The 14,226-nt window shown below is 42.9% G+C and overlaps 1 protein-coding gene across 1 annotated transcript in view; it reads left to right on the top strand.

The window, feature by feature from the left end:
* The first annotated feature begins 3,557 nt into the window (after positions 1–3,557).
* Positions 3,558–14,226, top strand: part of Mkrn2 (makorin ring finger protein 2) — a 29,314-nt gene continuing 18,645 nt past the window's right edge. The window contains exon 1 of the mRNA XM_076841170.1: positions 3,558–3,723. Within this exon, the coding sequence (XP_076697285.1) occupies positions 3,698–3,723 (26 nt within the window). The 5' untranslated portion in view covers positions 3,558–3,697. The remainder of the gene's footprint in view (positions 3,724–14,226) is intronic.

Below are 14,226 nucleotides of genomic sequence, written 5' to 3'. Positions count from 1 at the left end.
TTTTATTATTCCCATTAGTCTAAGAGCTTCTTGGGTTTAGAGACTCACCTCTCTATTTTTTTTTTAATTAAAAAAAAATTCTACATCTTTTAGATTTTAATTTTATTTTTTGCATCACTGGGGATCAAATCCAGGGGTCTTCTACCACAGAACAACATCTCCAGCCCTTTTTATTTATTAATTTTTCTTGATGACTGGGTCTCACTAAGTTGTTGAGGCTGTTCTTGACCTTGTCATCTGGAGTCATTGGGATTTCAGGTGTGCACCCCCGCACCTGGCAGTGGTGTGCTTTTTCAACATGTAGCTTCATGTCTTTATTATTTCAGGGAATTTTTCATAAGTTATAAATTTGAGTATTTTTTCTTGTTTTTTTTTTTCAGGAAATTCTGTTTTCTATATATTGCATTTTTTTTTTGGTCTATCTTCACCATTACCTGCTGTGTTTTAAATTGAGATCAAATTTATATACTATGAAATTCACCCATTTAGTGTACAATCCAGTGGTTTTGAGCATATTCACAAGGCTGTGCAACTATCACCTCTAAGTTTAAAACATTTTCATTACCCCAAACTATTCACAGACCCATTTCCCTTCCCACCAGCCCCCGCACCACTAATTTTTCTTTATGATTTTCATATAAAGGGACTCATACGGTATAGGATCTTCTGCATCTGACTGCTTCTGCTTAGCCTAAGTTATCAAAGTTCACCTAGGTCATAGTATGTCTTCGTTATTCATTCAGTTTTATGGTTAAATAATATTCCATTGTATGGATGTACTTTGAATATGGATGTTTGGGTTATTTCAACTTTGGGCTATTATGAATAATTCTGCCATGAATGTTTTACTATATTCATGTGAAAGCTGGTTATTTTTGTTTTGCGGTACTGGGAATTAAATCCAGGGGTGCTCTACCACTGAGCCACAACCTTAGCCCTTTTTATCTTGAGACAGGATCTCACTAAACTGCCCAGACTGGCCTTGAACTTACAGTCCTTCTGCCTCAGCCTCTTGAGTCGAGGGGATTCCAGGCATGTGCCGTTGCACCTGTCTCATGTGCAGATTTTTACGTGGCTGGGTGGGAAGAATACCTGTAGAGAAAACCTGTGAAGAGGTGAGTAAAGAACAGACACACGCACACAGTGTAGAGGGCACACAGGTGGCTGTTCCTCTCTGCTACCTTGTTTATTAACCCAAGAAAGGCTACATATTACCCATCACCATGACTGCATTCTAACCAGTATTCCTTTAACCCTGAGTGCTGGCTAGCTGAGAGAAGGTCCAGGTTCATACAAACACAGAGCCCCTTTCCTCCAAGGACGTTACCGTGGAAACCAGATATCACATCTGCATAGTTATCCTAATAGAATAGCTCCAAGTGGAAACTGCTGGGCATTCCAAGCCTGGGTAACTCATTAAGAACATGGCTATAGCATCCGGGCATCCCGTGCTTTTGCACAGGAGTTTCCCAGTAGCCAGGTATTCTGTCTTGCACAGAAACTTCCTAGTTACCAAGTATGTCCCAATCACAAAGTTTGTCAGAGACCCACAGCTGTATCTCTTGGTTACACCAGTACCCAGGGGAATTTCTGAGTTACATGGTAACCTTTAAACACTTTGAGAAACTGCTAGATCTTTTTCCCCAAGTTCCCACATCATTTTCCCTAATTTATGAGCGTTCCAGCTCCTCCACATTGCCTTCACTGGTTTGGATTTACTTTAGCCATTTGAGTGGTTATGAAGTCCTATCTTATTGCATTTCCCTAATGAACATCTTTTCATGTGTTTATTGCCAGTTCATATATCTTTGTTAGGGAAATGTCTATTCAAATCTTTCACAAATTTTCTAATTGGGTTATTTTTTTGGCGGTACTAGGGAATTGAACACCCCCCACCCTGCCCTTTTTATTTTATTTTGAGACAGGGTCTCACTATGTTGCCCAGGCTGACCTCCAACTTAGATCCTTCTGCCTCAGCCTCCTGTGCCACAGTGCCTGGCACAATTTTTTTTTTTCAATAGATGCAAAAGAAAAAGCATTTGATAGAAATAAGGACATTTTAATGATAAAAATGCTAAGAAAAATAGGATGAGAAAGATATTTCCTTAATTTGATAATGAGTACTTTAAAAAGTCTGAGGCTAATATTTTAATTAATAGTAAAATATTATATACTTTCCTTAAATTCAGGAACAAAACAAAATGTACACTATTTCCACTTCTTTTTTTCCACTATACTGAATTATAATGAAGTAAAACTGTCATTGTTTGCTGATGGCTTAATATATTTTTTGGTACTAGTGATTTGAACCCAGGGCATTCTATTTCTGAGCTACCAGCCCTTTTTATTTATTTATTTACATTAAAAATTTTTTTAGCTGTATGGACACAATACCTTTATTTTTATGCAGTGCTGAGTGATCAAACCTACTGCCTCACACGCTGAGCCACACCTCCAGCCCAGCCCTTTTTATTTCTTATTGTTTTTGAGACAAGGTCTGACTAAGTTGCTCAGATTGGCCTCAAATTTGGGGTCCTCCTGCTGAAGTCTCCCTAGTAGCTAGGATTACAGGCGTGCACCACCGCAACCACTTGAGCCCAGTTTTTCTTAAAGTAAAAAAAAAAAAAAAAAAAAAAAAAAAAATTTACAAAGCGACAGGAAATCACTGAAAGATGGAAGGCAAAGGACATGATGTCATATGTTTTAAAAATAGATTTGGCGCCTTGGCCAACGCCTGTAATCCCAGCGACTCTGGAGGCTGAGGCAGGCAGCTCCATGCTAAAATTCAAATTAATCCAGTGTTTCTGGTGCTTTGTTTTCCATGATGCCTTGATGCCATCTGCAATTTAGCGAAACCCTGTCTCTAAATAAATAAATAGGGCTGAGGATGTGGCCCAATGGTTCAGCACCCTTGGGGTCAATCAAACCAAAATAATTAATAGTGATAATACAATAGATTATTTCGGACAACAGACTCCGGAGACCCGTGGCGAGGCGGTTGCGCGGGCCCAGGATGGAGCGGAGGTGGCTTCTCCTGGGACCCTGAGAGCGGGTTTGGGGGAGACGGGGATGCACTATGCGCAGAAGCGGGATCTGCAGGAGCTGGGTCAAGGCTAACTCGGGGGGTTTCCCTAAGAGGAAATGGAAGATGCAGTGCAGTGGGGTTCCAGCAAAGAAATCGGGGACTGAAACTCTGGGGTAGTAGTTTTGACAAAGGGCTGTCGGGAGAGGGGCGAGGGGTGTTCGTGGCCGCGGGCTGGAGGCTTCTAAGGAGCCCCAATGAGGTGCAGCTGCAGCATTTGGGGATACAGTGCTCAGGCACGAGCTGGCGGGGTGGGGGGGAAATGAGGTGACTTAGGGGTTGCAGGAGGCCACTAAGGATCATTCTTGCGACGGGAGCAGAATCCTACGAACTAACTGTCCTGGAAGCGACTGGCCGATCTAGGACGCCTCCAGGATCGCCTTCAGGATTGGAAGAGCGGATACCGAGCACCGCGAGGTGTGGGGAGCGCCGGGCTTCACACCCGTTGCGGAACCAATTGTGACGGCGGCTAGGTTTCCGGCCGGCGCTACAAAGGTGCAGCACGTGCAGGGGCGGAGTGCGCCGACGTGACGCGGCTGCGCAGGATGGGCCGAGCCGAGGCCGAGGCGGCAGCGGGAGGCAGCAGCGCGACGACGGCCCCCCAGCCCAGCCACCATGAGCACCAAGCAGGTCACTTGCAGGTCAGTGAGCGACGTCCGAGAGCGCCACGCCACTTCGGGCCGCTCTCGAGAATCCTTGGGAGCCGGGGGACCCGGGTCGTGACGCCAGGGAAACTGAGGCTGGGACCCGGGGAAAGTTCCTCAGCTGTTCGCTCTGAGGCTTTCGAGGGCGGGGCTGGCGCTGAAGCCCCGGACGGGGGTCCGGCGGGTGCGTGGCTGAGGCGCCGCTGTGCGAGGGGGAAGCCGGGTCCCTGTGGGCTGGGAGGACGGACGTGCTAACCCGGGCCCGGCCGCGGGAGCTCTGGAGCTTGCAGTTCGGCTGGGGGAAAAAAAAAAAAAAAAAAAATTCGGTGTTGAGTGAAGGACGCTACGGGCGCCGGTGCCACGCAGGGGTAGCTTGTTAATGGATTCTCGGGGCCTCGGGAAGCTGGGGCTTTGGAAGCCGCCTTCCCTTCGCAAGTTTGAAGACTGCGGTTGCAAGCGCTTGCAGAGTTAGCGAGTGAGAATCGTGTGGAGAACGAGAAGGGCGTTCCAGCCCTCCTTGTGGAGAAACGAGAATCTTGTGGAAAATAACGAGGCGCCTATTCCCAATTTTTTTTTTTTTTTTTTTTTTTTTTTTTTTTGCTTTTCGGAACCGAGAATGGACCCCAGGGCCTTGCACATGCTGAGCAAGGGCGCTACTACCGAGCTACATCCCCACCCCCTTTATATTTTATTACGTATTTATTTTGGGTGCTGGGGATTGGATCCAGGTGTAGCTTTAGAACTGAGCTGCACCCCAGTCCTCTTTTAGTTTTGATTCTTGAGGCGGGGTCTTGTTCCCCAAACGGGGATCCTCCTGCCTCTGCTTCCTGAGTACCTGATTCTAGGCGGGTTGCCTTCATTCCAGGTTCTGTGTTATTGCTAGTTTCAGAGTGACACCTGTGAGCAGGTATTGTTCCCGTTTGACAGGGCAGGAAATGGGGACTGAAAGAGGTTAAGTGATTTCCTTTATCTTAGGGTAGACCCATTGAGGAGCAGAAATAAAATGGTATTGGGTGATTTGTCATAGAAAACAGAAAACATGATAGCTATGCTGTGACTGTTACTTTGAAATAAAAATTGCATTACACCCTCATTCTATGGTAAGCTCTGTGGCTTACTGGTATTGATATAGTCCTATCGAATTGAAAGCTTGGAAAGTACAGATTGAGCATCCTTAATCTGAAAATCCAATATTCACAGTGTTCCAAAGTCTAAAAAGTTTGGACCTGATGCCACAATTGGAAAATTCCACATCATGGAAATTTTATTTCTTGTGCCAAATTATTAAAAATGCGATATAAAATTACCTTTAGAGGGTGTGCACATAAAATATTTTGAAACAGTGAATTTCATGTTCAGATTTGGTACCATCCTCAGGATATGTCATTATGTAGCAGCAAATATTCTAAAATTCTAAAGCATCTGAAATTCAAAGCACTTTGGGTCTCAAGTATTTTGGATAAAGGATACTTATCCTGTACATGTTTTATTTGGTTTCAGTAAGACCTATGTGGAAAGCATGTCTAAAAAAGCCAATTGTACAGTTTGTGTAATGATCTGTGTTGTCACTCCATTAGTTTGATTGAGGAGTAGAGTTCTGCTAGTGTTAGATATTAACTAATTTACCCAGGTGGCTCATGTTAAGCAGTTATCAAATTGCAGTTAGTCTGAAAAAGTACTTTGCTAGGTTATTTGTACTAGGTCTTCTGTGACAACTGTACAAGTGAATTTACTTATTTTTTTCTTGTATAACTGTTTGCTGTTGGAGGAAGTGTTCCTAGGTCATTTTATACTGCAGAGTATAGCTACCTAGAAAAATCTATTCTCCACTCACTTTATGGTTTAATTCAAGTATTCTCATGCCTGCGTCTTAGATTTGTCCACTTAAACATACACTGTTATGTACTACTTTGTAATTGAACTATTGCACAGTGTACAAATGAGGAAACATGCTGAGCACGACTTGAGACTTGCTCAGAATTTCACATCTTAGTGCAGGTACAAGAAATAAAAAAAATTAACCTTTTGCAACTGGAGATAGGCTAGGCTTAAACTTTATTTATTTATTTTATTTTTTTTAAAGAGACAGAGAATTTTTAAAATATTTTTTAGTTTTCGGCAGACACAACATCTTTGTATGTGGTGCTGAGGATCGAACCCGGGCCACACGCATGCCAGGCAAGCACGCTACCGCTTGAGCCACATCCCCAGCCCCTAGGCTTAAAGCTTTAATTCTGTTTCTCAAACAAGGGCGTCCTGCAGGATATTGCTACGTAAATAAAAGTGTGTTGGAATGTTGGAAAGGTATCACTCCTGCTAATCACCGATTCAAGTTTCTTGTGGGGCTCACATGTGCTCGGGCTTCTTTTAAGTGCCTTGTTAGTGGAGTAGTATGTGATCCATTAACCAGCTAGATGTATTCCACAGTTTATGAAAGTGAGTTCAGTGTTGAAAAGTCTTACTCAAAAGTCATTCATCTTCTAAGTGGCAGAGGTGTGACATCGGGGTTCATACTCTGTCCTGAGCAAGCTATGCCATTAACATAGGCCAAACATGTTTGTCTTTCCACAGTGTCACAATTTATTGAATAACAATTCACAAGTTATGCCACTTTCAGTAGCTGCAATTCACTGAGTACTCCGGTCACCTGATAGCCATGAGCCAGGCAGTCTCATGTTTTTATTCCAATCTTAATTACTAATATGTATGACAGTTATACACACATGTGTGTACATATGTCCTTTTTTTTTTAAATATAGAAAGGTTAAGGTGACCACACGGGTTCAGGAATCTGAAATGAGAGCAGAGGCAAAGACCTGGATACAAAGGCAGGGGAGTCACATAAAGGTTTTTTATTGTTATTTTGGCACAAGGGATTACAGGGTCTTGCTAAGTTGCTTAGGGCCCCACTAAGTTGCTCCACTGGCTTTGAGCTTGGGATCCTCTTGTCTTAGCCTTTTGAGCCACTTGGATTAAAGTTTTTGTTGGTCTTGTGCATGCCAGGCATTGTTCTACCACTGAACCACGTCCCCAGCCCCAGATGAGGTTTTCTAACAGCCATTTTCTTAGTTATCAAGGTGGAGGGTCTGGAATGACACTTGCAGAATGTCAGCTTGAAGTGGACCTTGGGTCATTGTCAGGGGCAGGAGAAACCAGGTTAACTGAAGGTTGGTCACTGTGGTCATTTTCCTAGGCAAAGCTTGAGATAAGTGACCAGGTGTTTGGGTCAGGGTGTTGCTGGGTCCAGGTCTGGAATGCTTCTCCCTTTATGGATCTCGGGTGAGGAGGTTGCTTCATTCGGTATTCTGGTATGTTTGTTAACTTCATGGGCCTGGGTTTTTCTGATGTAGGTTTGAAGTGCCTAGCATCCATGTGTTTCTGATTTAATTTGATAAGTTCACAAGTGGTCAGTTTTAAAGCACAATTTATCGTCAGTTTGTACTTATGGTTGTGCTAGGCAGATGGTGGTGGTTTCTTGTACAAACAAGATAGTCATTCTATCTCAGCGCTTATACTCAAAATGGAGTAGCTCTGGCAAACTCTACTGCTTAATAAAATGGAGTCACTCAGGGTTAGGCACAGTCTGAAAGCTGCTGTTCTCATCATGGAGTAGCTGAGAGCTGGACACAGCCTGCTCTCAGCACACGTATGGCCTCCAGATAAGTGTGGGCATGTGAAATGAAAGTTATTGCAGTTCTTTTCAGCTTTCAGTATGCTCCTATGAAAAGACAGCTCACACAAGAGCATGTAGAAAGGAAAAGAAATGTGCTTATAAAATGGTTGGAAGGAGTCAGGTCTTGCCAAATAAAAAGCAGAATAGATATTCAAGTGGGGGAAAAAAGTGCAATGTTACCTAGAGTACCAAGCTTGTATTAGTATGTTTGTGGTAGAAAAGCTTTTCTCAGTTTGTTTTATTCACAAAAGCCTTATCTGCAAATCTTTATAACTTAGATAAAATATTCAAGTTGTGATTTATTTGTGGGTCTGGAGTGAAACAGGGTGCTCATCTGTTTGTTTAGTTTTTCTCAGGTTGCGGATGTCTTTGAGGTTTGTCTTCCTAGCTCTGAAATGCAGTGTGTTTGATTATTGTGAATGGCAGGAGAACAAAGTGTCAGTTTTGCTTGCATTCTAATACATATAATGTCTCTCCCAAGAGATGGTTGTCAGATGCCAGGATGCCAGACTTAAAGTGACAAAGTCACTCTCTATATATTGCCTGGAATCTTGAGAATAGCTGCTCATATGGCCATGTTGTCAATCCTCCAATTCTTTAACTTTCTGTTCTATCCAGAATCTCAAACTGAGGGATCATTTTTGCTAATTTTGTCCTCTAACCATCTCCTTAACTCTTCTGGTCTGTTTATAAAGCCCTGGTGCAGGCCCTTACTATAGCTTCAAAATCAGTTTTTTTCCTCTTGTTGTATGACAGAGGTTCCCTTCATCTCAGATGTGCTATTTGAAGATCTAGAATTTCTGTTTCTTGAGATAGGCCTAGAACTTTTGGTTCACCAAGCCTAGTGTTGATCCTGTTGGCTGGTAAGTGGTAGAAGAACTTGAGCTCCAGAGGTGGGCAGTGCGGGATTCTGATCCTGGGACCACCTGTGCCATGGTTTCTTTGTAAAATGGGGATGCTAATGCCAAATCCTCAGGGTAGATTAAAAAATAGTAACAACAAACCATGTTAGAACAACCCGCCCCCCGTTTTGTGGATTGAACCCAGGTGCATTCGATCACTGAGCTACATCCCCATCCTTTTTTTTAATACCTTTATTAATTTCTATGTGGTGCTGAGGATCAAACCCAGCACCTCATAAGTGCTAGGTGAGTGTTCTGCTGCTGACCCCCAACCCCAGCCCTCCCATCCTTTTTTGTTTTGTATTTTGAGACAGTAAGTTGCCCAGGCTAGCCTTTGAACCTGTGACTCTCCTGCATTAGCCTCCTGAGTCCCTGGGATTGATTACACGCATGCAGCATTGTGCCTGGCAGCATTTACTCTGTGTGTGTGTGTGTGTGTGTGTGTGTGTGTGTGTGTGTGTGTGTTGGGGGCCGGAGGACCCAGGGCTTCGCTATGGTAGGCAAGCACTCTACCACTGAGCTAACTCCACTACGTCCCTAACCCTTAAGAGCATTGACTGTGTGTTAGACTGAGCACTTCCGTGCATCGTCTCAGTTAAACTACTAATCTGTCAGAGTCCACGAAGTAAGTAGCTATTTTAATCATGTTACAGATGGGGAGACTGAAGCTTGGAGGTTTTAAGTAATTCACTCAAGATCACATAGCCAGCAGTGCGGCTTCAGTGTCTTCACTGTATTCAGCCCCACCTCTCATCTGTATGTTTGAAGCCTACCACCAAGCCTAGTGTTTGCTTCCTTCTCCTTCAAGGCATCTGGAGTCATAAACATTACAGTCATAACATTTCAGCCTGTGAGAACATGTGGAAAGCTACCTGTAAAGAAAAGTGACACTGAAAATGCAAATTACTCATATATTTGGAAATGAGTTGTAAAAGTATTTTGCTAGAGGTGCCACTGAAAGAACTTCCAGAAATCAGTTTGATGGTTTGGCTCTGCTTTTGGCAGTGTTTGGCAGTCATGAACCTGATACCCTTTGCAATATATAATAACCATACTGTGTTTTGGAGTCACTCAGGGTAAGAAAGCCCTTTAGAGTTGTCTCCCATTAAGAACCTCCCTACTGTTGAGTCTCCACTTCTGTACTTCTCCCCTCCTGTCATTGTCCCCTCCCCCCCCACTGACCAAATGTACACCTCAGTCCTATCAGTATGAGGGGTGATTTGTCCATCAGGAGGGAAATGCATCTCACAGTACAGCATAGAGGAGGCCTAGGTGAAGGTCAGCATAGATGAAGAGGAATGGCTTTAAGCAGATGATAGAGATGCCCCAGAAGATATGCAGGATGTGCTCAAGGTTTACTTTGTCACTGGGAAATGGAAATAGTGACTTATACTACAAAAATAGGAATGGGCTGGCTTTATCTCTTATATAACCTGTCTTACACTTACCTTTCTTGAAAGCAGTGGTGGTGGTCTAGAAGTTATTTTTGAACTTTTAAAAAATCTCAGCCTGGTGACGTGCATGAAGTCACCAGTGTGGAAGTGGCAAATCTAACTAGATGCTCTGGTTGACAGTTAATTATACTTGGTCTTCTAATGAAAAAGATGATTAGTAGTTTAGAAGTCTAATTTTCTGAGTATGACTTACGGAAGGTGGTTGGTATAATTCTAAAAGGCATCCATGTAGGACACTGTATCTAAAACAATCTTTCCGTTGTTCCCCTGGTTAACAGATTTCCTTCTGGTAGAGGACCTCTGATAGTCTGCTCTGGTTCTTTTTTATTATTTTCCCTGGTACTGGGAATTGAACCCAAGAGTGCTTAACCACTGAGCTACATCCTTAGCCCTTTTTATTATTTTGAGACAAGGTTTTATTATAAATTGTTGAGGCTGGCTTTGCATTTGCGATCCTCCTGCCTCAATCTCCTAAAACTCTGGTATTAAAGGGGTGTACCTCTTCACCCTGCTTGCTCTGGTTCTTTCAGGAAATCTGGCCTGCTTTTTCAAAGAGAATCTGAACTTCTCATTTATGTGGAACTTTTTACTTAGCCACTTTGACTTTGTTCTCTCCCAAGTTTATTATAGATCCTGATAACTCTTTGTTCTGCATTGCTGACTGTTGACACTGATTTTATCTATTCATTTTTTAACCTCCTGAGATCAAAGAGTACCATGTTTGAGGGTGATTGAAATAACATTACAGTCTTCAATAGCACTTATCAAAAATAATTACTAAGTGGGGTATTAGTGGAGACCTGTAGTTCCAGCCACTTGAGAGGCTGAGGCAGGAGGATTGTTTGAGCCCAGTAGTTCGAGGTCAGCCAGGGCAACATAGAGAAACCCCATCTCTGAAAACAGAGAACTGTCAAACTGTCTAGATGTGTAGTATTCTTTAGTGTTGGGGTCCCAAGACCACCCCCACATTCACATAGTTGTATCCAAGTTCAAGATCATTACTGTGATGTAGCAGGGAGGTACAGTGGAGTCTGGAGGAGTTTGTGCAAGAGGGGCACAGGCACATACTACCCCCAGCAATGAAAACGTCACACATGTGCCTGGCGGAATTGGTAACTGCAGAGATGCAGTGCCCAGGTTGGGCACCTTTTGCCTAGTATGTGACAGAGTTCCAGTCTCCCAGGAAGAAGGCAGATGTTTGGCATAAACCACATTGCTTTACAGTTTAGGTGCAGTGAGCCATTTCAATCTTTAAGGAAATTCTTGGGATGTTTTTGTTAAGACCTGACTTTTTTTGGGGGGGACGGTGTACCAGGGATTGAACTCGGAGGCACTTGACCACTGAGCTACATCCCCAGTCCTGTTTTGAATTTTGTTTAGAGACAGGGTCTCACTGAGTTGCTTAGTGCCTTGAAGTTGCTGAGGCTGGCTTTGAACTCATGATCCTCCTGAGCTGCTGGGGTTATAGGCGTGTGTCACCACGCCCAGCATTTTTTTTTTTTTAAATAACTTTTTTTTTTTATGTGGTGCTAAGGATTGAACCAGTGTCTCCAATGTGCTTGAAAGTTCTCTACCACTGAGCCACAGCCCAGAAATTTTTGTTTTTTTTTTTTTTTGTGGAGCTAGGGATCTGAACCTAGGACTTCACACATACTAGACAATTACTCTGCCACTGAGTGACACCCCAGACCCAGTGTATGGAAATTTTTATATCTGTGTATGGTAACTCCTTGCTGTGCTTGTGGGGGTTTTGTTGTTGTTGGCTTTTTGTTGTTGTAGACTTGGGGTGCTGGGGATGGAACCCGGGGCTTCATGCATACTAGGCAAGTACCCTACCATTAAGCTAGTCTGTCCCCCACTTAAAGTAGATAGTACCAGCCTTATGCAGAACAGTGTTGATCTAGTGGTCATGGGTTAGGGAATTGAACCCAGAGCGCTTTACCACTGAGCTACATCCCCAGTGCCCCACCTTGTTTTTAAATATGGCATTGTCATTTTAAAAAAATATTTTCATTTCATTTGTTCTTTTTACATATACATGACAGCAGGGTGTATTTTGACATACATACATTGAGTGTAACTTACTCTAATTGGGATCTCATTCCTGTGGTTGTACATGATGTGGAGTTACACTGGTGTGTACTCATATATGAACATAGGAAAGTCGTGTCCCATTCATTCTACTGTTCTATTCCCACTCCTTTCCCTGCATTCCCCTTTGTCTAATCCAATGAGCTTCTAGCCCCTCCTTAATGCATGTTATCATATCAGAATAATTTGGCCTTTGGTTTTTTGGGATTGGCTTATTTCACTTAGCATGGGAGTCTCCAGCTCCATCCATTTACCATCGAAAATCAGTCATTCATTTTTATGGCTGAGTAAAAATCAGTTGTGTGTGTATACCGCACTTTCTTTATTCTTTCATCTGTTGAGGGGTTCTGTACCTTTATTGATTTACATGTGGTGCTGAGGATTGAACCCAGTGCCTCATACATGCTAGGCAAGTGCTCTACTACTGTTACAACCCCAGCTCAGCTACTGTGAATGGAGCGGCTATAAACATTGATGTGGCTGTGTCACTGTAGTATGCCGATTTGAAGTCCTTTGGGTATATACTGAAGAATGGGATAACTGGACCAAATGGTGGTTCCATTCCAAGTTTTCTGATGAATCTCCATATACTTCCCAGAATACTTTGCACCAATTTGCAGTCCCACCAGCAATATATGAGTGTACCTTTTTCCCCACATCCTTGCTAGCATTTATTGTTGTTTGTATTCTTGATATTTGCCATTCTGCCTGGAGATGAAATCTCAGTGTAGTTTTAATTTGCGTTTCTCTAATTGCAAGATGTTGAACATTAAAAATGTTTTTAATATATTTATGGATCATCATTTTTCTTTTGTGAAATGCCTGTTCAATTTCTTTGCCCATTGTTTATTAGATTATTTATTTTTGTTTTGGGTTTTTTTTGGGGTGTTTTTTTGAGTTCTTTATATATCCTGGAGATGAATGCTATATCTGAAGTGGCAAGTGGCAAAGATTTTCTCCTAATCCGTAGATGCTCTCTCTGTTCTTGATTGTTTCCTTTGCTGTGAAGAAGCTTTTTGGTTTGATACCATCACATATTTTGATTCCTTTTTTTTGTTGTTGTTTTTTGGTGGTAGTGGTAGGGTAATTGGGGATTGAAGTCAAGAGCGCCCAAGTACTGAGCCACATCCTCAAGCCCTATTTTATATTTTATTTAGAGACACAGTCTCACTGAGTGGCTTAGCACTTCACTTTTGCTGAGGCTGGCTTTGAACTCGTAATCCTCCTGCCTTAGCCTCCTGAGCCTCTGGGATTACAGGCATGCACCACTGTACCCAGCTACATTTTTTGATTTCTTGTGCTTTAGGAGTTTTGTTGAGGAAGTTGGTTCCTAAGCAGTCATGATGGAGAGTTAGACCTACATTTTCTTCTTTTGGATGCAGTGTCTCTGGTCTCATACTCGGGGCCCTTGGTCCACTTTGAATTGAGTTCTGGGCAGGGTCAGAGAGATAGGATATCCCTAGCCCTTTTTATTTGAGTCAGGTTCACACATTAAAAACCTTGCTTAGTTATTGGGGCTGGCCTTGAATTTGTGAACCTTCAAAGATGAAAAATGGACCTGTGACTTTAGGACTTACCATGGTGCCTCTGGTCAAAAAAACAAGAATTTCCTTAAATGACTGAATTGGCTCACTGTACCTGAACTAAAACAGATCTTCCTGCCTCAGCCTCCTGAGTCACTGAGATTATAGGCATGCACCATCACGCTTGGCTAGTGGTCAATTCTTTTTTTTTTTTTTTTTTTATTTTAGTATTTTAGTTGTAGTTGGACACAATACCTTTATTTTTTATGTGCTGAGGACCGAACCCAAGGCCTTGTTCATGCTAGTGAGTGCTCTACCACTGAGCCCCAGCCCCAGCCCACTAGTGGTCAATTCTTAAGGGGCTATTTCCTGGGCAGAACCTGGCTACATTCCTAGAAAAAACCCAAATAATGGTACCATGGTATAGTCCTTAAGTCACAGATCAATTTTTCATCTTTGTAGGCTCAGAAACTTGATTCTGTTAGTAGCCATAGAAGTTCTTTTATCATTTCCCTGGGGAAGAAAGAAAGTATCAGTGAGGGGTGATAATGTCCACCTATATTTCTAGAAACTTAGCAATTTGGGAGGCCAAGGCAGGAAGATCTCAAGTTTAAGGCTAACCTTAGCAACTTAGACCCTATCTCAAAATATAAAGAGACTGGGGGTATAGTTTAGAGATAGAGTACCCCTGACTCCAATCCCAGTTTAATAAAAAGAGGTGGGCCTGATCAGCACTGGCGGTGCTCTGGTGCAGTCGGCAGGGGAAGGGAGTTAGCAGTCTGCATGATGAGCAGGGAAGGATGGAAGAGCTTTAGCTCTCTTGGGGTCCAGTTGAGTCAGCCTCGAGGCCCACCCAA

This window comes from Callospermophilus lateralis, chromosome 20 (genome assembly GCF_048772815.1).
Source record: "Callospermophilus lateralis isolate mCalLat2 chromosome 20, mCalLat2.hap1, whole genome shotgun sequence".
Lineage (NCBI taxonomy): Eukaryota > Metazoa > Chordata > Mammalia > Rodentia > Sciuridae > Callospermophilus > Callospermophilus lateralis.
The sequence above is the reverse complement of the archived record's forward strand: the minus strand, read 5'-3'. Positions and strand labels throughout refer to the sequence as shown.